The sequence below is a fragment of the Rhizopus delemar genome, genomic scaffold, assembly GCF_000149305.1.
Source record: "Rhizopus delemar RA 99-880 supercont3.23 genomic scaffold, whole genome shotgun sequence".
Lineage (NCBI taxonomy): Eukaryota > Fungi > Mucoromycota > Mucoromycetes > Mucorales > Rhizopodaceae > Rhizopus > Rhizopus delemar.
In genome coordinates, this window is record NW_027137849.1 from 18,567 (window position 1) to 45,461 (window position 26,895).

Genomic DNA, 26,895 nt, shown 5'->3' on the forward strand with positions numbered 1-26,895 from the left:
TAAAATTACATATTTCCTTTTTTGGAAATCCACTGCACATAATTGTTATCTATGGAGTATGATAGCGGCAAGGGCAAAAAATAGGTCCCCGAGATCGTTGGTCCCAATTAAGCTCCGATCTGCATGAAACTCCGAGTATAAATTCTTGTACCCCGTAGCATCTCTGATGCCAAATTTGGTAAGATTTCAATCAGCGCATCTGATTCTATTGGCCATTGAATTCACCTAGTGTACCGCCTACAGAAGTGAGGGTCAGTTGTGATATTGGTCAGTAGTTTATAGTCGATTAAGAGTGAAAATAAAGTGTAAAAGAAAAACTGATAATCGATGAGGCTCTTGCACCTCTTTATTGAGTGAAGACAGGAGAGAGAACTCATTAAATACAAACTACGTCTGATTTGATAAAATTAATAATTGAGGAACCGAAATTGCACAATGTAAATTACTAAAGTTGTTTATGAGTACTGATGACTATATAACAAGTAGTGTTATATAGAGGTAGTTTTAAATTATATGACCTGCAGATCTTGAGTGATCTCACATGACATTTGAGTATTTAGTAAGGAAAATACGACACGACTTTTTATCAATAAATACAGACCCTTTCGTAATGCATTCTTGTCGATTATTATGAAGCCCAATGAATGAAGGAGTGCGGCAACGATAGTAAAATTAACATTTGTTAGGTTTATACCTAAGAACCATCTCCTTCATGCATCTATTGAAGCTGCAAATGTGGTTTTCCTTGTGGAACGCACCGATGGATTTCCTTAGGTGACTGCAATCCCATCAGTAAACATGCTCTACTTTTCTCTCATACCAGTTACGCCCATGTAGTTTCATATGACGTAATAATTCGTGCTTCGCTCACTTTGTCACCATCCGAAGGAGTACGGGGCCCATAAGGAGCATTCAATTAGCCAGAAGTACGACCACCACTATGTGATAACGATACACTAAAGCTTGAGTCGGTCAAATAGGAAAATAACCAAGATACAGAGAAAATGCAAAAATACAAAGGGGTGTTTATATTGCGTCCTACAAAAAACCACGCAACATAAGTATCCAATCACATTGATGAATATCTATCCCAAGTCAGAGGTCAAGGACAACAAAAAAAGCGCAAAAAACCACTAAAGGAAAGAAAAAAAATTAATCTTAAAAGTCTACCGACCCTCACTTCAATAGGCGGTACACTAGGTGAATTCAATGGCCAATAGAATCAGATGCGCTGATTGAAATCTTACCAAATTTGGCATCAAAGATGCTACGGGGTACAAGAATTTATACTCGGAGTTTCATGCAGATCGGAGCTTAACTGGGACCAACGATCTCCGGGACCTATCTTTTGCATTAGCCGTCTATTTATATTACTTTACAGAACTGAGGTATATACAAGTATTGTCATAATTCATGAGTCATGTTGATATTGAATATAAACAACCCTCTTGTGAGTCATAGCTTGTAACTTGTTGAACATGAACTTCATTAAAAGGAAAGCAACACAAATATCCATATATAGAATAAAAAGATATGACATTCGTAATCAACCACGACATAAGACTCAACATCAAAATAGCGAAACATTAATCAAATGAGTAAAAGAACTAAATAATTACATTTGACTGCTCCCTGCCAGGATCGAACTGGCGACCTTCAGATTATGAGACTGACGCTCTACCGACTGAGCCAAGGAAGCAAGTGACTATGTGATATGTGGCTAAATCCATGTCTTCGTCCTGCATTTAATCACGTGCACTACAAATAATGTAGTAGCTTTGACGTAGAATTTTAACAGACCTAACAATCATAGATTCGTAGGTTTTATAATTTTTTATGAGAAAACATTATATCTTGCTGTATTGCACCTTTTTTAATTTTGAAAAAAGATTTAGGTGCGAAAAAAATGAAGAAATTGAACAGTATTTCTGTTTTTTTTGTAGGGTAAGTATTCATAGAGTTATTCATGTTTTAAAAAAGTGTCTGTTTTTTTTACAGATGATATTTTTTTTGGAAAGCCTGTTCCCCTCTATTGTTGAAAGACCGATATCTTCTTTTTTTTATTTTTGAGGGCAAAAAGCGGAAATCAAAAGTACTTTCGGATTATTTTGCTCAGAAGAATACATATTAGGAAGGTAGTCTGTGGTTTTTAGCTTAGGTCATTACAAACGTATTACAGAACGTAACAAAATAGTCGTGTTTGGGAAAAAAAAAAAAAAAAAAAAAAAAAAAAGAGTCTAGCAATAGAAAGTTCATTATTCAAATGAAAACAATAATTTAACAACAAATATACTTTATAGAAATGTAAATGTCTTTACATTATAAAATAATAATAAAATAAAGAAGCTCTGCTAACATTTTGTTACAAGGCAGTTATAATTAACAAATACATACAAATACTTTTTGTTTTTCAAGTAAATAGACCACTTTATTATTTTTTATGACAAATAATATAAAAGAATATATATCTTTAAGCTTATACTCGTTCATTACTTACTTTATGTTTGCACATGGGTTTAATTTACCATTAGCCATTAGAGATGTGGGGCAATGACAACTTTCTTTACCAAAAAGAACTTTTCAGCAACAAGCAACAGAATAAATTTGATATTATTATAGTTTCATCATGTTGAAAAGAACAACTTTGCCCATGAGGTTCATGTTCGTCATCCGAATGTGTCCCATTAGGAATTCCTAATGTAAGAAAAAAAAAGAAACCGACATTAGACTTGGTTGCTATTATTTTTTTTATAAACTTACATTTGACCAGAACTTGAGCTTTCTTTTTTATCTTTTGTACCTTGAGCATCTAATGTGTTCCATGAAACAAAACCAGGGAGAAAAAAAAACCTGTTTTACTGCTGTAGTCCGTTAAGACCGAATTTTTTTTAACCTAAAATAAAAAAAAAAAAAGAAAAAAATAATACTCTCCATGTTGAAGCTATAGCACTCGAGTAATAAAACTTGTTCAAGCAATGTATAAGTTATCTTTTGGGATATCATTAAATGTAAACTACATGAAAAGCAACAGTTTTTGACTTATATGTTCAGACAGTGAATAAGTGTAACATTGGTAAAAAAATAAGGCTACAAAAAAAAAGTACTTTTCTTTTTTCTTTCTTCTTCTTCTCTTTTTTATAAAAGGTAAGTTCTTAATATTATATATATTTCACTCCTGTTCTAATGGTACTTATACTTTAGTAAAATCGTATTTGTTGCTTTCTTAATGTTTTAAATGGTCTTTATAAAATCTCTTTCCCAGGATTATCATTGCTTCTTCTTTTACTTGTTGGTATAAGCTTGGCTGGTGTCTTTTTTTCTTTTCTTTTTCCTGGTTCATCTAAAGTAAGGTGCTATTACTTTTACTACATGTACACAATAGCTAATAATTATTATAGATGCATGCTGCTTCCCTTTTCTTTACTTGTTGGTATATGCTTAGCTAGTCTTCTTCTGGCCTATCTAAAGAAAGGTACTATTACTTCTACTACGTATACTCGATAGCTAATAATTATTATAGATACATGCTACTTTGCTTTGGCCTTTTACTATCTCTTTCTCACCCTTGCTTTGGTTCTTGAGTACTGATGTCTTTTGTTCTTTTGCTTTGAGTGTCCAAGTCCTTGCGTCCTTGAATCCTTGTGTCTTTGCATCCTTGAGCTTGGCCCTTTTTTTTTTTTTTGTGAGAACTTCTTGAGTTTCACAAAATTAATTGATGTATTTTTAGATTGGATGATGCTATCGTGATGATATTAGGTAAGTCAAGTAAGCTTTAAAACACTACAAGCAAAGAAATACTGTATACTGTTATTATTATTTTATTTAAATAAAAAAAAAGCTATTTTTATAAAACAAATCCATATTTTTTTTTCTGTATATAAAGCAATATGAATGGTCGATAAAGAAGTATATAAAGCAATATGAGTGGTCGATAAAGAAGTTTATAAGGCAATATGAGTGGTTTATAAAGATCAAAAAGACAAATAAAGCATTGATTTGAAAAGTATCATTGGTCCCCAATTTTTTTCTGACGTAGAAAAGACTATGAAAAGCAGCTACCAAGATAGACGTCCTCGCACATTAAGGATTAAATCTACTTAGAACTCTGAATTATCACTCCCGTCAGTATCTGCATTAGCAGGACGTAGAATAAATAATAGAATTATAGGCCCGTAAAGTATGGCTGATATCGTCGTCGGCATAAATATGCATTCAATCACAGATTCTGATATTGCTGAACATAAAAGCATATACCTAACAATTAACGATTCGCAGAGTTTGCACAATTATTTGCAGTGGTGTTTTGCGGATCGGATTGTTGTTGTGCGGACCGGGTAGTATTTTCTTATTGTTTGGTGCTTTTGTGGCTGTATTGGGAAATAGTGTCAAGTTACACAGATCGCCCCTTTAGCTCAGACGCGAAAGATATTAGAGTTCCCGTAAGACAAGTTAGATATGAAGATTCTATGGTGTCTAAATATATACAAGATCGAGAACTCAATTGTTCTAGAAGAACAAGAAATAACGGAATGTCAAAAAGAGTTTTATTATAAATAGTGTTGATGTGATAATAATAAACGATCTACAGTCTTCTTCCCCTTTTTTTTATATACTTACTTTACGCTTTTAAAGTCTTACTGCCTAAAGAGGTTCCCATACTATTAATTGAAAGTCGTATTATTCAAGGTAAACATAGTTGGGGAAAACACACATATCACATGATATGTGCTATGTTGGTCAGGACCGCCTCTTTTTCCCAAATGAACACTGCAAATAATCGTTCCAATTAGATAAAGCATATCGCAAGATTGAACATTTTTTGGTTAACAGATATTTATGGGTTTTGGAGAAAAAATGTAACTTCCGTTGTATTGGTCATTTTTGAATTTTGAAAAAAGATTTACAGTTGTTGGAATAATTGTTCGAATGTTTTGCAATTTTATACGTTTTGCTTTGTATCTCTGCAGTCAGATACGATAGAGCTACGTACGATACCTCATTAAAAAGCGACAGCTTTCGCATATAACATATAAAGCGCTAGGGGTCTGGAATTATTTCCATATATAGTAAGACCAAATTGCGTCAAGCATATGCATTCGAACAATTTTTCCAACTCAATGCATTCTATAATAATGATATCGTTGCCGCTTCTGACATCACAAATACAGCATTACAAAATGATGTAATTATGAAACAACGCTTTTGCTATTAATCGGAGCTTAAAATGTATAAATAAGGCTGTGTTTTACGGTGTTTCCCTTCCATCTCGTACAGTCTATACGTCCTTATATCATGGTACATCCTTTATCTCGTAGCAAGCAAGAGAGCATCCGGTAGCTGTTGAAAAAGGGTTTATCATACTCAGAGATCATGGAACATGTTCCAGGAGTATTAATGTCCACTTTGAGCAAGCACAAGGGCTTGTATACACCTGAACGTACTCGAGGTCATGCTGGTAAAAAGACTACTATAAGCTCAACGACAAAGAATTACCTGAAGAGAGAGCTTGTAAATGGTTCACTTAAGACTGCAAAGAGCGTATGGCCATATTTAAACAGTATTGGTCACAAGATAGGCTATTTTGGTACAGTAAAAATGCTTCACAGTATGGGTTTCGATACCCAAATTAAGAAGAAAAAGCCTCACCTCAAAAAATGTCACATGGAAGCTAGACTAAAGTGGGCTAAAGCTCACAAAGATTAGACAGAAGATGACTGGAGACGTATAGTGCTTTCTGATAAGACCAAGATTAATGTTTGGGGTTCAGATGGCTGTAAGTACTTTTGGAAACGACCTGGTGACAAATTGCAGCCTCATCATCTTGACCTTACAGTCAAAGGAGGAGCTGGCAGTGTGCTGCTTTGGGGTTGTATGACGTGGGATGGTCCTGGATATGGCTGCGCAATTGAGAATGGTACTATGAAAGCATCAGATTATGTTCATATCCTGTCAACTACACTGATGGACAGTCTGAAGTACTATGGTTACTGTTGTAAACATAGTTATTTTCTATAAGATATCAGTTGTATTAAAATAATAACGATACACAAAGATTAAACTATGATTGAACAATTCCACACTTTTCCAAATTTAGAACAATAAGATCAGTATTTGTCATCCTAGCGAGTCTAATCAATTGTCAACCCCAAAAGTAATTAGATCAAAGTTAATTGACTGGTTATTATTTCTATCGTTCAACTTCAGATGCATATATTAGAACATCGACAAGCTTTAGCTTAATCATTGGTTCTTCAGCACGACATCGTTGCCGAGTCTATATCTTTTATATCTACGCTCACAAAGAATATAAATAGATGCCAACTTTTTATCCATTAAACGGGGCTCTTTTGCAATATAAAGAAATCTGCAATAAAGAAGGATTTTAATTTTATATTGCTGCTATTGTTTTTTTGTTTAATTTTTTATTTAATCTTACGATTAAAACAGTTACCAACAGGAATCTATTTATTTTCAACACGACAGTGATCCTAAGCACACATCAAAGATTGCTCATGTTTGGTTTAAGGAAAATGGGTTAAAAGAGCATACTTTCAGTTGGCCTGCTCAAAGTCCTGATTTGAATCCTATAGAGCATCTCTGGCACCATTTAAAGCTGAGGCTGAGCTTAGATGAAGATAGGGATAAAGGACTGCATGATCTCTGGTCTAGAATCGAGAAAGAATGTATTTCTTGTACCAAAGAGTAATGCCAAGCATATATCAAGAGTATGCCAGCTCGTTGTAGAGCAGTTATTAAAGCTAAAGGCGGTCATACACGGTATTAAATAAAAGATGATTCAATTGGAAAAATTGTTCGAATGCATATGCTTGACGCAATTTGGTCTTACTATATATGGAAATAATTCCAGACCCCTAGCGCTTTATATGTTATATGCGAAAGCTGTCGCTTTTTAATGAGGTATCGTACGTAGCTCTATCGTATCTGACTGCAGAGATACAAAGCAAAACGTATAAAATTGCAAAACATTCGAACAATTATTCCAACAACTGTAGGTGCGAAAAAAATAAAGAAATTTAACGATATTTTTGTTTTTTTTGTAGGGTAAGTATTCATAAAGTTATTCATGTTTTAAAAAAGTGTCTGTTTTTTTTACAGATGATCTTTTTTTGGTAAGCCTGTTCCCCTCTACTGTTGAAAGACCGATGTCTTCTTTTTTTTTATTTTGTTCAGAAAAATACATATTAGGAAGGCAGTCTGTGGTTTTTAGCTTAGATCATTAGAAATGTGTAACAGAAAGTAACAAAATAGTCGTGTTTGGGAAAAAAAAGACGGTAAAAAAAAAGATTTGGTAAAAAAAAAGTTTAAGTAAAAAAACAGTTTAAGTAAAAAAAAAAAAAAACAGGGTCTAGCAATAGAAAGTTCATTGTTCAAATGAATACAATAATCTAAGAGCGAATATACTTTATAGAAATGCAAATACCTTTACATTATAAAAAAGAATACGTGTATATTCTAAAAGAATGAAAAAGTAACGAAGCTCTGCTGACATTTTGTTACAAGGCAGTTATAATTAACAAATACATACAAAACTTTTTTGTTTATCAAATAAATATATTGCTTTATTATTTTTTATGACAAATATTGTAAAAGAATATATGCTTTTAAGCTTATACTAGTTTATTACTTACTTTATGTTTGCACATGTGCGTAATTTGCCATTAGCCATTAGCCATTAAAGATGTGGGGCAATGACAACTTTCTTTACCAAAAAGAACTTTTTAGCAACAGGCAACAATATAAGCCTGTTATTCTTATAGTTTCTTTAAGTTGGAAAGAACAACTTTGCTCATGAGTCTCATGTTCGTCATCCGAATGTGTCCCATTAGGAATTCCTAATGTAAAAAAAAAGGACATTAGTTTTAGCCATTATTTTTTTTCTTATAAACTTACATTTGGCCAGTGCTTGGTCTTTTCTTTTTATCTTCTTTAATTTTGGCATCTAGTCTATTCCATGAAACAAAACTAGGGAGAAAAAAAAAGTTATTTTACTGCCTTATTTCATTGTTTAAGCACCGACTGTTTTTGCAAATTTAGTATTCCTTTTTTATCAGGCACGTTTTTTTTTCTTCCTTATTTCTTTACAAAATACTAAATTCTTTAAAATGAACAACATGAACAACACCAAAATCGCCTGCACTTGTACCGAATGCAGCATGCATCCCGGTGGATTTAGAAGACTCACCAAAAGAACTGTTCTTAGCCATAAGCGTTTAGACAGAATCAGAGGAAGAGGCTTTAGTTTTATTTTTTTTTGTATAAAGGCACTCGTGTTAATGTAAAAAAAAAAAAAGAGTCTGGAAGACAATCAACCGAAGTCATGCAACAATCAGCAGCCATCCCTGAAACTGAAAGTGAGCATACCACCTTTGAAGGTATATTTTCAGTCAACAAAGCATTTTATATTGGAAAGATTTTATTTATTGAAGTGTATTTTGCAACTTGTTAGACCACATGAATGTTGATGGAGAGGAGGAATTGAGCCACGAAGATCAGCTCAAGCATCTTTTGGTGCTTTACGTGGTTCTTTTCAAAGCAAAGCACCTCTCTGTGCAAGCTGGTGAAGAGTTATTAGCCTTTCTTTCTTTCTTTGTTCGTGCTCTTGGCCATGGCATGGAGATTCCAACAAAGATCTCCACAGCTCGTGCCATGGTCAACTACTCGTCTGCCAGCAGTGGTGTCTCCCGTTTTCTTGTCTGTTCCCTCTGCAGAAGCGTGTACACCACGGGAAGTTTGCATGCCCGACAATGCTCCTACGTCAGGTTTGCAAACAACCCTCACCGCCAAGAACAACCATGTGGTAATCCTCTTTATGTTGGAAGCACCGTCAAGCCTGCCCTTGAATATCCTTATAACTCAATTTTGGAAACCTTAAAGAAGTTTTTTGCTCGTCCTGCCTTCGAGTTTCAATTTGAGCAGTGGAGAAGTAGATCGGTGGAAGAGAATGTTCTTTACGACATTTATGATGGTAGAGTTTGGGGTCAGCTTGCTGACTCAAATGCTCAGCCATTTGTCAACAAAGAAAGGTCGCTGATGGTGTCGTTGAATGTGGACTGGTTCCAGCCTAGTAACGGTATGCACTACTCTTGTGGTGGTGTATACCTAACTATCAACAATCTCCCTAGAAGTTCGAGGATGAAGACTTCCAACATTATCCTCGCTGGCATGATTCCTGGTCCTGGCTAACCCACGGATGACCAAATTCAAAACTTCTTGCGGCCAATGGTGGATGAGTTGATTGTCCCTGTACGATGGTGCGGTTATACCCACCTATCAATGCCCAAATGGTGTGCTTGTTCGTGTTGCTTTAATGTCAGTCAACTGTGACATACCTGCAGCACGTAAAGTAGCCGGGTTTATGGGGCAGTCAGCTCATAAGGCTTGTAACAAATGCTCAACTGTCTTTCCAAGAATCAGTACTGGCGCCAATTCATCCAAGCCTGATTTCTCCAACTTTGATGATGAGCATTGGGTAATGAGGGACAGCACCCAGCAAAGACGAGAGGCGTATGACTGGCTGAACGCGACCCATATCACCCAGCAAAAGGCATTGCAGACAAGTACGGGGAGTAAATGGAGCGAGCTTCATCGACTTTGCTATTTTGATGTGGTAAGTGTTTAGGATAGGGGGTTTTAGGTAAAAGTAGTATAACAACAAAGATAAACAAAAACTGTTAGAACTTGGTATCTCTTTATTAAGTTAAGATAACTAAGATTGAATATGATAAATTCTACATGTAAAAAGTGAGAGTATTTATAGACATGATACGGATAAAGAATTAGGACAGATTTATGATCAATTCGACAGAATAGATGATTACTATTTCTAATTATTAGTTTAGCCTGTTCCTAGCTTGCATTGTCAATTATGCTATTGGGATGGTTTCAGATAACTCTGGATGTAGGACTATTTAGGAGACGGTACGGATGAATATAAAATCCTCTAGTTCCGTGATTGGATATTATGGCTAATAATAATATCTCAGTTAGGATAAAGGTTTACATGACTTAATGATGATCCGGTAAGTAATTGTCATTCCTTATTCAACATGCTCATATCATCAATAAACTATATTACAACCACGCCATCATTTGACTGTGTGAAGTTAATATGAATAAAGCTTAATATAAAAATCTAATCAAAGTCTTTTATTGATCTGTGCTGGGAATAATGTTATAAATGATTCCAAAGTTATGTCAACATATTATTTAGGATCATATGAGATTCCTTTTACTAAAATAAAGTGACTATAATCTTATGTATCCTTAACAGTAAGATTGACAACTGTGGATCCAATGCACAACTTGTTCCTTGGTACACCAAAGAGGATGATTGAAGTTTGGGAAAGCCGTGGTTTGCTTACAGTAAATGATTTCAAGGCAATGGCTGATGAATCTAATTCAATTCTCATTCCTTCTCAATACTGCATGATCCCTAGATGTATGTAACAAATATAAAAAACTTTAATTTATGTTCAAGCTAACAATTTTTTTTTTTAAAAAAAAAAGCCAAGGTTGAAAGTTCTTTCAGCAATATGAAATCTGACGAGTGGAGAACGTGGTATGTTGTGCTTTCGCCTTTTCTCTTGAAACAAAAGCTGTCAAGAGAGCACTTCGATGTTTGGATGCAGTATGTTGAAGCTGTGAAGTTAGTCACCGGCCCCTTGATTACAGTTGAAGACGTAGAAATGGCGCATTCACTTTTTAAGAATTTTGGCAAGTCATGTGTTCAATTGTATGGAAACTCTATGACAACCCCCAATATGCATATGCACATGCATCTGAAGGAATGCTTTTTGGACTTTGGTCCTTCTTCTGCCTTTTGGCTTTATGGTTTCGAACGCCTTAATGGTAATATAAAAAATATTAATATTAATTTCAAGACAGGCTTCGAAACAACCTATGCCATTATGTTTACACAAAATGTTCATACGCAAGACCTTATACATTCATTACATTCATTCATTAACACAAACAACGAAGATATGCTCCTATTGGTGAAATCGATAGAAGAGATAGGCAAGGTTACGAGTGACGAGAGTGGTTTAACGCCATTTGACTACTCTCGTTTCATAGACGGGCCTAGTTTATTCAATTCGACGATCACTGGTAGTGAGCCTCTACCACCATCATTCTTTCCTTTAAAATTCAACAAGAAAACAGAACTCATATGCCATGAGCATTATGATGCTTTAAGAAATTACTATATGAACACCTATGCACCTATGATAACAAATACATACAGAAGGTCAAAAAAAATGCTGCAAGGAATTGCAAAATTCATGTTTTACAGATGCTTGTCCATGAATACTGCACCAAACTATCTCAAACTTTGACTGTCTGTGCCACAATAGAAAGGGCATTTATTCGTCGATTATCGGATATGGGCAATGGTTATTGGTGGAATTTGATACTGCTAAAGGTAATATTTTAAACATCCGGTATTTTTTACTTGTTTACACATGTTTGAAATAATGAATTTTAATACGACCCAACCGGTTGCCATCACAACTTTTCTCACTTTTGACGTGATTAGAATGCTATCTGTATTTAAGGATGCTTACAATTCCTTTATTTTAAATTTTATATTCCCTTGTTTAAATCATTTCTCTTTTTTACCTTCTCGTCAATTGCATGCATAAATGACTGTCAGAGGAGAAAGCAAATGATCTCAAACAGACATTAACCGGATCCACATCAAAGTATGATATTGCTAAGGATACTGGATTGTTGTAGAACAGAGTCTGATCATAACGGACATTGAATAATTACAACTAAAAGAAGTATATTAAAATTGATAAAAGATAATAATTTAAATCTTTATTAAATAAAATATATTCTTCTTCTTTTTATATAAAGCTATCACTATTAGATTCATCCTATAAAGTAAACATGAACACTAAATAAGCCATGATCTTTACTATTCATCATTTCTGTAAATGAATAATAATGGATCAGGTACCTAGTCAACTTTGATCTGACTGGAGGCATTTCATATAAATATATCTTTCCTCTCAATGAAGACGGGACAATTCTCCCAGATCAGTTAAAGAACAATAAGATCTATAAAAACAACGAATTAAAAATTTTCATAATCGATTCAGTGATCATTCTTCAATCAAACTTGTCAATGATTGGATCTACGCTCATAACTACTCATTTACCCGCCAATTGATAGAAGAATATAAATAGTAGACTTTATAATGTTTTCTTTTTAAGCAATTAAGATTGTCTTAAATAAAGTTCAGTCTCAAAAAGTATTCTTTTGGTTTTATTGCTATTTTGATAATTACCTTGCCAGAACATAACACTTATTATATAAAAACAGCAAGAAGTCAATAGCTAACAACTACTATTTATTAAGTAAGAAAAAAAGGAGAAGAACTAATAATTTAGAATGAACCCTGGATTATATCGTCTGACTATTAATTGTATAGTCTGACGTAGGCTGGACTGAGATCAATAATAAAATAATAAATAAAGACATCATTAATGACCAAACACGACAGAATCATAACATTATTCCCAACACAGATCAATAAAAGACTTTGATTAGATTTTTATATTAAGCTTTATTCATATTAACTTCACATAGTGAAATAAGATGATATGGTTGTAATATAGTTTATTGATGATATGAGCATGTTGAATAAGGAATGACAGTTACTTACCGGATCATCTTTAACCTTGAAAACATTTATCCTAACTGAGATACAGTGAGTTGCAAAACCCGGACACAAAAATTAAAAAACCATGCAAATCCCTATAAATCGTCCTCTAGTCGAGCTTTTAATTCGAAAGTTCGCACAAATATAGTGTAACTTATATAGTATTTATAATCCAAATTTGGAGCGGAGAAAATAATGTATGACTGAGTTATTATTTTCGAAATTTATGTTTTTTTGGATAAAGTTTTTTTATTTAATATTTAATATTTCCACCTCCAGTTTTGATTACTGCCTTAATACGTTTGGGCATACTTCTGTAGTATGGTTCTACATCACCTGGTGTAAAAGAATCCCATTCTTTGCATACCCTTTGCCATAGTTCATCAACATTGACAGCACGGTTGTCATGACTGCGTAGCTTATGCTTCAAGTGCCTCCATAAATGCTGTCATGTTTTGACATGTCAATAAGATAACAGTCTTATCATTCTAAGCTAAATCTTTACAAATGAGTTTGAATAAGAATAGATCCTGATAATTACCAACTGCCCTGAACAGCCAAGTTTCACTTTCATCTCAACAGTTGATTATTTACATCAGTTTATGAAATTTTTCTTATACATGTCAAATCATATCGGTCGTAACTATCCTTTGTCATTTAATCTCAGGTCTTGCTCAACTAATACAGTGCCTCACAAAACCCTTCAAGTGTTTTGGTTTTTTTCGTTTTTTGCTTGTCACCGAGTATTAAATACAACAATTGGTAGCATGCCATATATCATCTGAAAGCCACGGCGACAGGGTACTTGGATAATGTTTAAACTCCGAGTTTCATGTAATGACCGCGGAGTAATAGCATTTTAAAAACAGACACACACTTGAAGGGTTTTGTGAGATTTTTATTTTATAACAATTAATATTTAGTATGTCCTCCTTTTGCATTGTAAACTGCTTTAATTCGTTTAGGCATACTTTCTATGAGTTTTTGGCACTCATTCTGAGTAATTGACTCCCAAACGTTCTCTACTCTTGACCATAACTCAAGCATTCCGTCCGGCTGCTTTTCATACTGCAATAAGCGTCGTTTCAGGATTGACCAAAGATTCTCAATAGGATTTAAGTCTGGAGAGTGAGAAGGCCATCTTAATACAGTAATATTATTGTTGTCTAGCCACTCAGAGACTTTTTTCGCAGTATGGATACTAGCATTGTCTTGCTGGAATATAATATCTTCTTTTTCAAGATCATACCAATCAATCGTTTTCATTAACTCATCTTCCAAAATACCAATGTAAAAGTCAGAATTAATGCTTCCCTTGATATTGGATAGGTATCCAACATCATGCCATGTTAAACAGCCCCACAGCATCAATGAGCCTCCGCCATGCTTGATCATATGCTGAACCTGAAAGTCTTTTAACTTGTCGCCATTGGTCCAAGTCCATTGTAAACCATCTGAACCAATTCTATTCACTTTAGTTTCGTCACTGAAAATTACTTTTTTCCAATCGTCGATGGTCCACGATAGATGTGCACGAGCAAATTCATATCTTTCCTTCATACGGTGCTTGGTCAAAGGTAAGACTTTAGGCTTATGAATTGCTGCATAACCTGAATCTTTTAAAAAACGTCGAATAGTCTGTGCACTGATATTTTCACCGTCTTCCAACAGCTTTCTAGCAGCATCTGAAGCATTTTTGTAATTGCCAGAGTTGAAATTTCGCAAGATTCGCCGACCCAGTAATGTCGAGATTAGGAATGGTCTGCCTCCATTACTATTTAAATCACCCAAATCGTGGTTTTTTCGAATTTTTGAAACAGTTCCAGTACTAACACCAGTCTTTTTTGATATTTCTTCACCAGAAACTCCTTCCTTAAGAAGTTGAACAATTCTGTTCTGAATGTCATTGCTAATTGGTCGCATGTCACTTAATTAGGTAATGTTAAAAAAAAAGAGCAAAAAAAAAATAAAAAAATGTAAAAAACAAAAAACTTTTACAAAAAACATTAATAAGCCACACTTTTGTGACGTTTATGATGATTTTTACGACATTAACTTCAGATTTTTTAAATCTCACAAAACCCTTCAAGTGTGTGTCTGTTTTTAAAATGCTATTACTCCGCGGTCATTACATGAAACTCGGAGTTTAAACATTATCCAAGTACCCTATCGCCGTGGCTTTCAGATGATATATGGCATGCTACCAATTGTTGTATTTAATACTCGGTGACAAGCAAAAAACGAAAAAAACCAAAACACTTGAAGGGTTTTGTGAGGCACTGTATAAATAGCCTTGGAATCTTTCTTCAATAAAAGTATTCGACTTTAGAACTATTGTTCGGTCTCGTTAATTCTTCTTTGTCTATTTTAAATACTTAAAAACACTTCAGATGCTCTATAGAGTTGAGGTCAGGGCTTTGTGCTGGCCAGTCCTGCAGTAATCGTACCCCTTTTCGCTTCATCCATCTCTTGGTATGTTTGGAGGTATGCGTAGGGTCATTGTCATGTTGAAAAATGACGTCCTTATGTTTTCAGCCATAGTAATCGAGTTTGATTTATCCAAGAATAAAAAGGAACAAGAGAGGACGAGACTCGATGAAGAGATTGTTTTATTTAATAAGAAAATTGTACTCTATTTATACTTTTCATACACGGATAATATTTCATGCCATGGATTAATAATTAATGAGTATGATATAGCTGATGACAAATAGATAAGGGTTACGTGTTCTTCTATTGTTATATTTGTCATAGAATACTCGTATATGATTGACTGCGGCTGACTGTGATTTAGTTCCTGGATTTAATATAGTTTAACCGTGCAATTACGCAGCATCTTATCCTTGATGAAGATTATCCGAATTAACCTGTAGCCTATCTATTGGATATATTTTACATGTAGCTTATTAATACTGCTTTCATATCGAGTTATGAATGATGGATACATCACTTCGTCAACATTCGTATTTTCACTATTTAAAATAAATAAAATCACACACTCTACTTCACAATATTTTTTTATCATCAAAAAAACCGTTTCAGTTATCCCCCCCCCTTCTTTTTTGTTTAAAAAAAGGTTATTGTTGAGGATGTAATTTATGAATTTAGATGAGATTTGTATTGCTTTGTTGCAAAAAATTCAAATATTAACATAATAAAACGGACACGTATACTGAAAGCTTTTTTTTCCAACAAAGGAGAAAGATGCGAGTTTCAACTTTATTGAAATGGGGTTTTAGCTCAATGAATTGCTAGGTTCCCTAAAAAAGCTTCCTTTACAAACGCACTTAATAATTCGACAAACTGTTCTATAATGATGCAAAGGATGCAAGAAATTAGCAACGAGCGCATTTGTTTAGAAATACGCAACAAATTCGGATCAACAAAGATCATTTTGCAAGCAATGTCATCATCGGATGGGATGACCTTATACACAACATCCTTATAGAGAATTTCATTTCAAATTGCTCTCATTGTGTCATCATTGTGAGTAAAAGTAGTTTCAATTAAAAAACTTCGGTTTTACCGACAGTTGAATTTCGTAATATTTAAGAAGCCTTCTGTGGTGCCAACTTATTCTTGAATGAGCTGGTAAGCAACGGTGTAAAGAGCAAACTGGTTGTTAGGAAATTGGAAAAGGACTGAGCCTGGCGTTGAGGCCTAGTCTGAGGAGGTGGTTTTTTGGGCCAGCAAGTAGTTGCTGATGTCAGCATTCTGACAACAATTTCCAGCTTTAGTTTTTCAATTAGCGATTGTTACTAAGAGTGCTCTGAAGTGACTATCCCGCGCTTTCTAACTTCGAGAGACTACTTCATTCCATGAAATTGTTAGACCACTCGATCTTTTTTATATTATAATGCATTGTTATATTTCTCAGCAATATAAATACCTATGCAAAAAATACTAAATATCTGTGGCTTCAATAAATTGCTTATAACTGAGTCTCAAATGAATTTGCCTAAAACGTTTTTCTTTTAAAATTCAATGACAAAGCTGGATTCTTCAGCCTCCAATACACCAGAAGATTCTGAAAAACACTCAACGACAGAAGTCAACGAAAACGGTTTGTTGATTTGTAGTCTTTTATTGCTGGATTATTAATATTCATTTTTTTCAGAATGCAGTTTGCATCCTCCACCATCATTTGCAGAGTCTGAGTTCCATCAAATTAAGCAGAAGCAATTAAAAAAACGACGAGGCTATGCACTTAAATGGAGCAGTGTGCCTACTCGGTATCCCAATCTCAGTAGTTCATTTGAATTTGCAGGGTAATTAAAAAAAGAAAATGTATTGATCAAAAATTAAATTCATAGTTATTTGTTAAATGTAGGTGGGGAAGTACATATTATATGGAAATAGAACCGTCGGATCTACAGCAGTATGACGAAAAAAAACAAAATAAAACAACAATTGGACAATGGAGAGCTACATCAATCGCTGGCAATGATTTGATCGCTTCCGTTTTATACTCTATCGGACCATGTGCAGTACAAGCAGGAAAATATGCACCCATCTCTATGTTGTTGATAGCCTTGTTAATGTATCCCATGAAACGTATTATTACAGAAGTAGCCACATCACTTCCTTTAAATGGAGGAACATATAATGCTTTACTTAATACGACAACTAAAACCGCAGCGGCTATTGCAGCTTGCTTGTCAGTTTTGGATTATTTGGCTACCTGTGTTGTATCAGCATCTACTGCATCTGCCTATCTGGCTGCAGAAGTGACGCTACCAGAAAAATTGACACCCTTTGTGCTTACCATCATTATTTTGATTGCCTTTTCACTGATATGTATATTGGGTCTAAAAGAGTCATCAACATTGACATTATCTATCTTCACGTTACACTCAATCACACTTACTGCTGTTATAATTACCAGTATTGTAGCTTGGGGGAAATATGGAAGTCAAACACTTATTGATAACTGGACTCAAGTTCCTGACCCGCCAGGATCCAATCCTGTGCTTTTAATAGCAAAAGGTGTTTGTATAGGCCTGTTAGGTGTTACTGGTTTCGAGGTAACCACTTCAAACAATACTATCGAAATATACATCTAATATGACATGGGTATGCTTTTTTATGTAGTCAGCAGAAAATTACATTGAAGATTTAAAACCCAATACATTTCCCAAAGTGATGAACAACATGTTTGGATTCTTGGTTGTTATTAACGCACCATTGACCTTATTAACTACTGTGCTTGTGCCTATTCCTATCATACAAGCAAATTCAGCTACTGCAGTCTCGGTTCTCGGGCAATATGCAACAGGTGGCAGTCGATGGTTGCGTGTCTGGATTATGATAGATGCTGTTATTGTTCTCTGTGCTGGTGTACTAACTGGTCTTATTGGAGCTGTTGGATTAGTTCAGCGGATGTCAGAAGATGGCATTTTACCCAAATTCTTTCTTATTCGTAACCCTGTTACAGGATCCTATCAGTACATTGTCTTGGCCTTTTTAATACTTAGTATTACTTTGTATGCAATCGTAGGAGGAGATACAAGCTCTTTATCAGGTGTATTTGCTGTTGCATTTTTAGGCAGTATGTCTACCTTTGCTGTGGCAAACATTTTAATCAAATACAAGCGTGACCGTTTACCGCGACTTGTAAAAGTATCCTTGGGTACTTCACTACTTGTTTTTTTCATATTGCTGGCCGCTCTGATTGGTAACATTATAATTGATCCTCAAATTGCAGAGTATTTTGTAATCTACTTTGCGGTTGTTTTAGTAGTGATACTAATCATGCTCAAACGATGCTGGCTTTGGAAACTCTGCTATTGGTTATTTGACCAAATGAGCTTTCTGCATAAATTCCCTCAAGCTTCCCACAGAACAGAGCAGTTTATTCAGGGTCAGATAAAAAAGATTAGAAAGAATCCAATTGTATTTTTCTTAAAGACGGATGAACCACATATTATGAACAAAGCTATACAATATGTCAAGAACAATGAAGATACGGGCCATATGAAATTCGTATATTTGTATCAAAACTTGGATGAAATACCAGAAGAGCTAGAGGCTAATCATCGAATGCTGGATGAAGTGTATCCCAAGATACAAATTGATCTCGTAAAATTTCTAATGAAAATTGGTATTCATTTTTGCTTACTTTTTTTGTAGATCTTTATTCAAGGACTATTTAATCCTTGTACAGTAGACGCTATTTCTAGGCAATTGAATATACCCAAATCACAAATGTTCATGGCATGTCCTAGTGAAAAGTTTGAATATTCCTTTGGTGATTTTGGTGGAGTCAGGATCATTATGCTTTAAAAAATTCAATTTCATCTTATTATTCACATGTTTACACATAAAAATGTATTAATAAATTAAAACCTTTATTGATTTAGAAATAAAATATAATGTATTGTATGCAAATGAGTACACATATTTATTACAAAAATAATGAATATAGAAATTATCTTGCATGAATATGCATACAAGTGTGATTTTTACATTTAAATCATCGACAAATCCTAATGTTTATTAGCTCAATTTGAGCAATACATTTATAATTTATTTAAGATAACAAGCTTTAGTTAATCTTCAAGAGTTCAACTTCAAAATTGAGAGTGGCGTTAGGAGGAATGACAGGAGGGAAACCACGGGGACCATAAGCGTAATCAGGGGTACAAATCAAGTTTGCCTTTTGACCAAGAGATAATTGAAGAACGCCTTCATCCCAGCCTTTGATGACTCTTCCGACACCAATTTGAGTAACGAAAGGTTCGTTACGTCTAACGGAGGAATCAAACACGGAACCATTTTGGAGAGTACCCGTGTAGTGCATAGTGACGGTATCACCTTTCTTGGGGAAGTTCTTGCCATCTCCAGGTTGGATAGTTTCAACACTGTTTTGATATTAAGAATAGGCTGCAATGTTTTTTTTTTATTTAGTTGATATATAACTTACGTAACACCCATGTTTAATAAAGTATAAGAAAACAAGGAAAAATAATTTTTTCTACAAAATAGCAAGTTTTAAACTCGTTTATTAAGTCACATTTCTACAGCCAATAATAGTTCTTCATTGTTTTTATTAGTTATTGGTAAACTGAGTTGAAATAATTGGAAAAGAGGTACGAAAAATTGAAACCTAACGAAATTGGAATAAGAATTGACAAGAAAAGAGATCCAAATGGAAACAAAAAAAGTATCCAAATAAAAATAATATAAAGTAGAATAAATTTAAATGTGTCTTTGGTTTATCTGTTTGGTGTAATTACATGAACTCAAAAGCTATTACTATGCTTATCACTTACATTTAGCATATCTAGATGATGAACAATGATAACTGTTCAGGAGAAATTATTGGTTTCGAGAGTGTCGTATTAGACGTAGATCTTATAAGTCGTCAGAATGCTCTTCAGATCTTCCTGGTTGTTGAGGAGCATCGCATCTGGACATTTCGAGAATCTGATCATTCTCAGGAAGCAAACAAACAATATGCAATATGCTGAGGCAGGCATCTAAGTCGCGATTCTAGTGGCAAAAGTGTTCGCTATTGTCAGAAACCTATTTTTATTAACCAGAGGCATTCAGTAGTTTTGATTTATACATCTTAATAGGCTGTGTCTAATAACCTGAGGGAGGGCTTATCTTCTTGGGGGTGAGGATTTAGTGTCGTTTGAAAGGTCTGCAGGGTCATTTCTTCACAATATAGACAGCATTTACTTGTTCGAAACACATAAATCAGAAGAAAACGGAAGTAATTTTTTTGAAGGAGTTTTTGAAGACCCACACCACGAATAAGTTCATGAAACCTGGAGTTTGGAACAGACCAGTTTCCCATTACAAAAGTAGCAGCATCACCAAATTTCTGTCTTAAACTGACAATCAAAGAATGATCAGCAAGCTAGTTTCTGGAATAAGATGATGGCCAAAGTTTTTGGTGAATCGGATGGGCAATAGTATGGTTGGTTGGTGTGCTCACATAACGAGTCTGAAATATAGCATATGCTCGGAGGGATTTTTAAGAAAAGCAATGTAACCTTATAACTACAAACCTCTGGAATAAACTAAGACACGCTCATCTAGAGCAACATCATTGGGCTTGTCTTCCTAGCCTTCAAATGTATTTCAAGGAGTCTCATGCCAGGAAAACTAATTTCTGACGAACCCTTCGGGGGTACCCAGCTATAATGCTTATCCGTCAAAATATGGTCTTCAGGAGTAGAAGGACTATTTGGGCGTCGATCGAGAAAAAACATTTTTTAAATTATATATATTTGACATTGTATCAACTTTATATCAATATATGCCTTGGGACACTCAGCCTTTAATATCCTTTAAAAAGCGCTTTAGGCTGCTGTTAAAGTGATCGAGATAAAAAAAAAAAAAAAAAAAAAAAAAAAAAAAAAAAACCTAAGGAAATAAGTGATTGTACTTTAAACTATTTCAAATAAATAAATATGGACTCAGTGAAAAACCAAATCAGCAGATAATTAATTCTAAACATGTTATATAGTTTTTCTTAATAACCCTGCAGCATTTGGCTTATAATAACTTCGATTTGCACTCTTTGCATTTGTGAGGAAAGTTAACCCTACGCATTAAATTTTGTTCATACAATATAGCTACACTTTCTTAGTTTATCGTTGTAAAGTTTGAGCAAAATCCCAATTATATTCTTCCAGTACTACCAATCTATTCTCAAAAAAAGACTTATTTTTTGAGAAAAGCTTAGTGGAGATTTTGATAAAAGTGTGTGTGTATGTGTTTTTTTTTTTCCCTCAATTAATAAATGATGGCTGACAACATGGACTTTGAATGCCTATCTCTTAGTGACCAAGACTACACCGAAGATGTAACTGAGAAAGTAATTACAACTTTACGTTAATTATGAAAATAAAGTATGGGCTTGATACTAGAGCCACGGAGATTGACAAAAAAATCTAAAGTATATCTTCAAGGTCCTTCAAACTTTGAGAGCAATGAAGAGGAAAAGAGTGTGAAAGATCTCAAACATAAGAGCGAAGCTGAAAAAGGCAATGACACTTCTATTCAAACCAAGATTGAAGCCTTCCCTAATGCTCACGCTAGTAAGACTGACTTAAAGAAAAGGAATACGTATTGCAATTACAGTGCAAATCAAGTCTGCCGTTTTTGCTTTTAGTCACTAAGAAAGTTTCGGTAAAGACTGCTGCTGATAACGTTGATATCAACCTTAGTTCAGCATACCGATTCAAACAACAATGGAAAGAAGAGGATACACTTCTCCTAAGTTAAAAAAAAAAGACCTGATAAAGGAGTCATGACCAACATGAAGCAGCACATACTCAATTTATTGTTGCAATTATAGACAGTTATTCACTAATGACTTTAGACCAAATGAAACACCAAATTTTGGTTGGGTTCCCTAACCTCACATCTTTGCAAAGCTGCCTTCTACAATCATGTTCGTAAGCATTGTGCAGGGAGTTTCAAGAGACTGAAGAAAATTCCTAAAAAGAGTAATTCAGAGGTAGATCCCTAGCGAAAAGTAGCAATACTCGCATGCATGTCAGATAAAAGCATGGATTTTGAAAAGAACTATGTCTTCCTTGACGAGGCAGGTTTAACTTCCACATCAGCCGTTCTCAAAGTTGGTCTGAAAATGGTGAATCTGACAAATTTATCGTTCCTACCTCGATTGCAATCCCTGAGGCTATTTTTGCATAGAGAATAATCTATATCTCCTTGAAAAAATTAATTACGGTAGCAGGTAGCAAGAAAAGAAAAGCTGATTGTACTGTTGTTACAGCTACTGCCGGAATTGGAACAAGAAAGAGCACTTTTTGAGCTACCTGCAAAACGTTATGGACGTTCTTTATAGACATGGTTTGCAGGAGCATTATATTGACATAGACTATGTTCCTATTTATAAGTCTGCTACCTTCAGAAAATGTGCCGAAGATGGAGGATACAAATGTGTATATCTCCCACATACATACCTTTTTTGAATCCTATTGATGAGTTTTGGTCATAGATAAGATTTGGTGTAAAGAAGGAGCCTTTCGATAACTGAGATACCTTAACTTCTAGAATCATGAAACAACATACAAAAGCATCTCTGAAAGACTGTCAAGTGTGGATCAGACATTCTGTTTCGTCTTTTGAGCATTGTTTAGCTTTGCAAGAAAAACTTTAATAAATTCTTTTTACAAATAATGATAGGAAAAAAGCGCTGACCAAAACCTGGAGAAAATACAGTACATTATAACGTTTTCCATAGCTCCATAAACTTGCATCATTTTTAATCCTTATATTCTGATGAGTTTAAATAAACATTAAAACTTTCATCCATGAAAAAAGTAAATACAGAAGAAACAGAAATGATTGATTAATCTAGGAAGCAAGGACACAGGCCTATCTACCTCAATGCGAAAGATAATGTAGCCATGCAGTAGTCCTTGATTGAGCTATGAGTGTATTTTTAAAAAAAAAAGCCTATAGCTTGATGGGACTTACTTTGTGAATAATGAGCCGTCTTTCAACCATAGTGATTTATCTTATTGAAAGCTATGTTTTGTTTCATCTTTTATTAAAGAAACTATAACCTACTCGAGTAGAAGAAAAGCTTATTAAACCGTATTAAATTAGTTGAATAAAAGGTGGATTCATTATATTTTCAAATATGGTTTTGTACATCTGTCTACTGTGCTTTTTAAGTATGCGAGAAAAATGTAAAGAGAAATGAGAAAAGAGAAATAGAAAATTGAGATAATATGATGATAGCAATTGGAAATTTTAATGGGCTGACTGACAAAATATAATATATTAGTACTTCCAATGAAATTATAAATCATTTTGTTATGAATCTACCATTATAATTTAAATATCTAAATTTTTGAAAGAGAAACCATTTCCTCCATAGCGATTTTTGTTATAAAGGCTTCTGGACACCCTTTGATTTTGAAAATAGAATTTGTAATATCAATCATATTTTTGCTCGCTTAACATCTCATTGCCAAAGTGTTCCGCGTTATTTAAAGTCCAGGATACTATTGGTCAGCTTTCCTTCATGCTCTAGTCTTTTCTTTCTAGTCTTCTTATACAAAAGTTATTACAAATCTATTCCAGATTAATAAGTCGGGATGAAGTTGAATAACGATTCAGGTAGAGACATACTTAGGAATTCAGGTATTCATTTACATATATCAATACACAGCATATTTAAATTTGCCGTTCAAGTAGTTTGCTGTGTAAAATGCTGATTGTGCCAAAGAGGACTGTTTTTCATGGAGACACCATCCTTCTTCTTTATCTCATCGCCAAACATTACCAGTGGTAAGTCTTCAGATCGTCTAAACTTGACGGGCAACCAACGATGGATAGTTTTTTTCCTTTTGACGTCCTTTTCTTAGTATCTTCTTGACAAAGTATTTCTTTTGTTTTTTCATTGTTCTCAGATCTTCTTCCCTTCTTATTTTGCCTTATCGCTTTATCATTGATTCCTTAATACCCTGGATGATTATGGAATCTGAAAGTTGCAGACTTGAATCTGTAGAATTCAAAAGACGGTTCAATTCTTCAAATGTTTTTCCCAAGTAGTCTATAGATATCTTGGAACGTAGTTTTTGCATTTGTAAGGCTAGTTTCAATTTCTTTTACACCTTTTCTATGTTCAACTTATCCACATATTTTTGGCTATAGTAGGAACCTGTATAACATTTACTTTCTCCTGCACTGCGTCTTCGTATCTGAACACATTCTTTTTCAGCATTAATGACAGCTGTAAAACTTGCTTTCATCTTGGACCCAAAGCTGTTTGGTGACAGTATTTTCCAACTTCATTTTCATTAAAGTCTACTAGTTCCAATTTGGTCTCATTATTTTTACCTTTTCTGGGTCTAGCGAAGAGGAGACAAGTATTAAAGCCATTTGTATGAACATGACAGCAAAACATATCCTTTCCATTTGCAGGTACCTCTTGAGGTCATTTGGGCTACTATCTGTTATAAAAATTAAGATATAGTTCCAGATACATCCATGATGAAAAACATAATGCCTATGTGTGTAGACATACCTTTTGTAGTCAAGTTTACTAAAATCAAAAGCATTATGAAATATTCTGAGCATGCGTTGTAGCCATTCATACCGAAATTTGATTGTTTAATGTTACTTGCCAATGCTTTGGTATTTTTAGTTATATATATGCTTGAAACGGAAGATTGGAAAAAACTAGTTAGCTGTGGCATGGATCTTTGATCTTCGCAATTTTTGGCCTCTTGTTCGATTTGACCAGCAATATATGCCAGTGCCGATATAAACTGGCAGAAGCAGCAGACAAATTCTCAGTTGTAGGTGACATGGTCATTTGTTTTTCTAATTTCCTGCAAGTAAAATCAACTTGGCTTATCTTTTGAAGAGAAATCAAATCCAGGTACTTTGACCATAAAGGTTTGTCTTTCGGTAATCTTTGCCAGCTAAATCCAAAAGACACTTGCTTAATAATCTTGGTATTAAATTTCTATTTAAAACATTAAACCGTTACATCGCTTATTTAAATTTATAGGATAGATGATATTTATGCTTCTGTGAAAACAATACAACACCCTTTTTTCGAAGCTTTCAACAATGTTATTTAAATAGGCTGTAGCTATCTCAGCAATTCAGCTGACAAAGCAGCGCTATGAACTTTACATGGACAGTCTTTAGGCTAAAGATAACCGGGAGAAACCTGCCATGAATTCATCAAAAGTAAACACAATTAGACTGCTCACGAAGTTGGAATTGGTCACCCGTACCCCATAATAAGCTGAGAGATTGAATACCAAAAATTGTTATTGAATAGGCAAGTGTGATGAGCTTATTCTTTATTGTTCAGCAAAAAAAAAGTTGACAAATAATTATGCTCTAAAAAGTATGTTTCTAATGAAGTCAGATAGCTCGAGAACATGCTCAATAAAAGCATATTGATACTGTGGCCTTATAACAGATGACAAGTAAACCTTCCTTTATATCGTTCAAAGCCCTTTCCCAGCTTTTCTACCATCGCTTCATCTATGGTTTTGTTATGATACTTGCACCCTTTGGGCTTTGAATTCTTGTGTCCTTCTCTGTCACATTGACTACATTTGAAGATTTCTTTTTTATTTTTCATTTCGAATTCTAATTACTTACTCTTTCCTTTAAACTTTGCTATTTTTATTTCATAGTCATACTTTTGATCTTGAAACTTTCTTTCTTTACTATCTGTGTATAACGACAAGTTAATCATATTTTATCAAGGACTGTAAATTTACTATGTTTATTATAAAAAGGACAAGCATTAGAAACTTTAGCTTCATGGCCATACTGATTACAATCTTTGCATATCTTTCTCTCTGTTTTTATAACGAAGTACGGCTTACAGTAAGGTATCAGCTACGCATTAAATCTTTCAATTTAAGAATACTTTCATTGTCCTTTGCACGTTTAATGCTAATTTTTTCCCTAAAACAATTGGTTGTTTCTCTGACATTTCAATAACAAATATTCTCTTTACAAAAAAAAAGGAGCACATCATGAGCTTACTCTCTGAAGACTTATATCTATGAAGGTTTTTGACCAAACAGCATGGGCCAATAAAAGTATTTAGTGATGGAAAAGTATTTACAATAACACGGAGCCCTAACTGTATGTACATGGTTAAGTTGAAAGACAGGTGTAAGAACAGGCATTATACTTTTTACTGTATATCGTTTTCTAAAGAAGCAGTATGAAAATCAAGAAATGCCTGGGAAGAAGAAAAGAAATTGTGATAAAAAGGATGAGTTGACAGTGGAACGCACATTGTTTATTGTGAAACTTGTTGACAATTTTGCACTCATAACTTTAGAACATATGAAAGAAAATTTAATTGAAAATTATCCAAACATTTCTATTCCTAAAACACAATTTTATTATCTCACTTAAGAGCAATACGTTTTAGACTTAAAGAAACTAGAAAAACTTACTGGGTATTTTAATTCAGACGAAAATCTAAGTAAAATTGTGTTTCAATCACAGCTAGACGATAAAAACGGAGGTTTTGAGACTGAGATACTTAGCAATCGGACGGGACTACTAAATTTATATTCTTTTTATATGTTTTGGGTTTACTAATAAAAACAACAGCTTTATTGGGGTTAATAATAATGAATAATATATGAATAGTAAATATACGTACTTTTTCTAATTCTCCTGTAATTATTTTATAAGAAATAAACCCAAGAGAAAAAGAAACAGTACAAGAAGA

At 34.1% G+C, this 26,895-nt stretch overlaps 10 protein-coding genes and 1 non-coding gene across 11 annotated transcripts; 5 read left to right on the plus strand and 6 right to left on the minus strand.

Moving 5' to 3' along the window:
- Window positions 1–1,626: 1,626 nt before the first annotated feature.
- On the minus strand, window positions 1,627–1,699 carry RO3G_19222. Its single transcript has one exon. It is a non-coding gene; the product is annotated as a tRNA-Met (tRNA).
- Window positions 1,700–5,370: 3,671 nt separating this feature from the next.
- Window positions 5,371–6,015, plus strand: RO3G_16825 (uncharacterized protein; the record flags this gene model as incomplete). The annotated part of the gene is made up of 2 exons (XM_067671409.1): window positions 5,371–5,589; window positions 5,704–6,015. The coding sequence occupies 2 exons, from the start codon at window positions 5,371–5,373 to the stop codon at window positions 6,013–6,015; spliced, it is 531 nt and encodes a 176-aa protein (XP_067527510.1).
- A 1,828-nt stretch (window positions 6,016–7,843) lies between these two features.
- RO3G_16826 (uncharacterized protein) lies at window positions 7,844–8,225 on the minus strand (the record flags this gene model as incomplete). Its single annotated transcript, XM_067671410.1, has 3 exons — window positions 7,844–7,853; window positions 7,912–7,983; window positions 8,104–8,225. 3 exons carry the CDS (start codon window positions 8,223–8,225, stop codon window positions 7,844–7,846), a joined length of 204 nt encoding a protein of 67 aa, XP_067527511.1.
- A 113-nt stretch (window positions 8,226–8,338) lies between these two features.
- On the plus strand, window positions 8,339–9,204 carry RO3G_16827 (uncharacterized protein; the record flags this gene model as incomplete). The annotated part of the gene is made up of 2 exons (XM_067671411.1): window positions 8,339–8,393; window positions 8,468–9,204. The coding sequence occupies 2 exons, from the start codon at window positions 8,339–8,341 to the stop codon at window positions 9,202–9,204; spliced, it is 792 nt and encodes a 263-aa protein (XP_067527512.1).
- Window positions 9,205–10,643: 1,439 nt separating this feature from the next.
- RO3G_16828 (uncharacterized protein) lies at window positions 10,644–11,354 on the plus strand (the record flags this gene model as incomplete). Its single annotated transcript, XM_067671412.1, has 1 exon — window positions 10,644–11,354. The coding sequence occupies one exon, from the start codon at window positions 10,644–10,646 to the stop codon at window positions 11,352–11,354; it is 711 nt and encodes a 236-aa protein (XP_067527513.1).
- A 2,244-nt stretch (window positions 11,355–13,598) lies between these two features.
- Window positions 13,599–14,609, minus strand: RO3G_16829 (uncharacterized protein; the record flags this gene model as incomplete). Its single annotated transcript, XM_067671413.1, has 1 exon — window positions 13,599–14,609. One exon carries the CDS (start codon window positions 14,607–14,609, stop codon window positions 13,599–13,601), a length of 1,011 nt encoding a protein of 336 aa, XP_067527514.1.
- A 2,061-nt stretch (window positions 14,610–16,670) lies between these two features.
- RO3G_16830 (uncharacterized protein) lies at window positions 16,671–18,910 on the plus strand (the record flags this gene model as incomplete). Its single annotated transcript, XM_067671414.1, has 5 exons — window positions 16,671–16,749; window positions 16,804–16,954; window positions 17,017–17,710; window positions 17,778–18,764; window positions 18,866–18,910. 5 exons carry the CDS (start codon window positions 16,671–16,673, stop codon window positions 18,908–18,910), a joined length of 1,956 nt encoding a protein of 651 aa, XP_067527515.1.
- Window positions 18,911–19,230: 320 nt separating this feature from the next.
- Window positions 19,231–19,619, minus strand: RO3G_16831 (FK506-binding protein 1; the record flags this gene model as incomplete). Its single annotated transcript, XM_067671415.1, has 2 exons — window positions 19,231–19,546; window positions 19,609–19,619. The coding sequence occupies 2 exons, from the start codon at window positions 19,617–19,619 to the stop codon at window positions 19,231–19,233; spliced, it is 327 nt and encodes a 108-aa protein (XP_067527516.1).
- Window positions 19,620–21,441: 1,822 nt separating this feature from the next.
- On the plus strand, window positions 21,442–21,923 carry RO3G_16832 (uncharacterized protein; the record flags this gene model as incomplete). The annotated part of the gene is made up of 3 exons (XM_067671416.1): window positions 21,442–21,513; window positions 21,568–21,736; window positions 21,811–21,923. 3 exons carry the CDS (start codon window positions 21,442–21,444, stop codon window positions 21,921–21,923), a joined length of 354 nt encoding a protein of 117 aa, XP_067527517.1.
- Window positions 21,924–24,305: 2,382 nt separating this feature from the next.
- RO3G_16833 (uncharacterized protein) lies at window positions 24,306–24,993 on the minus strand (the record flags this gene model as incomplete). The annotated part of the gene is made up of 5 exons (XM_067671417.1): window positions 24,306–24,323; window positions 24,352–24,387; window positions 24,516–24,628; window positions 24,703–24,807; window positions 24,948–24,993. The coding sequence occupies 5 exons, from the start codon at window positions 24,991–24,993 to the stop codon at window positions 24,306–24,308; spliced, it is 318 nt and encodes a 105-aa protein (XP_067527518.1).
- A 686-nt stretch (window positions 24,994–25,679) lies between these two features.
- On the minus strand, window positions 25,680–25,896 carry RO3G_16834 (uncharacterized protein; the record flags this gene model as incomplete). The annotated part of the gene is made up of 2 exons (XM_067671418.1): window positions 25,680–25,747; window positions 25,800–25,896. The coding sequence occupies 2 exons, from the start codon at window positions 25,894–25,896 to the stop codon at window positions 25,680–25,682; spliced, it is 165 nt and encodes a 54-aa protein (XP_067527519.1).
- Between the last annotated feature and the right edge of the window lie 999 nt (window positions 25,897–26,895).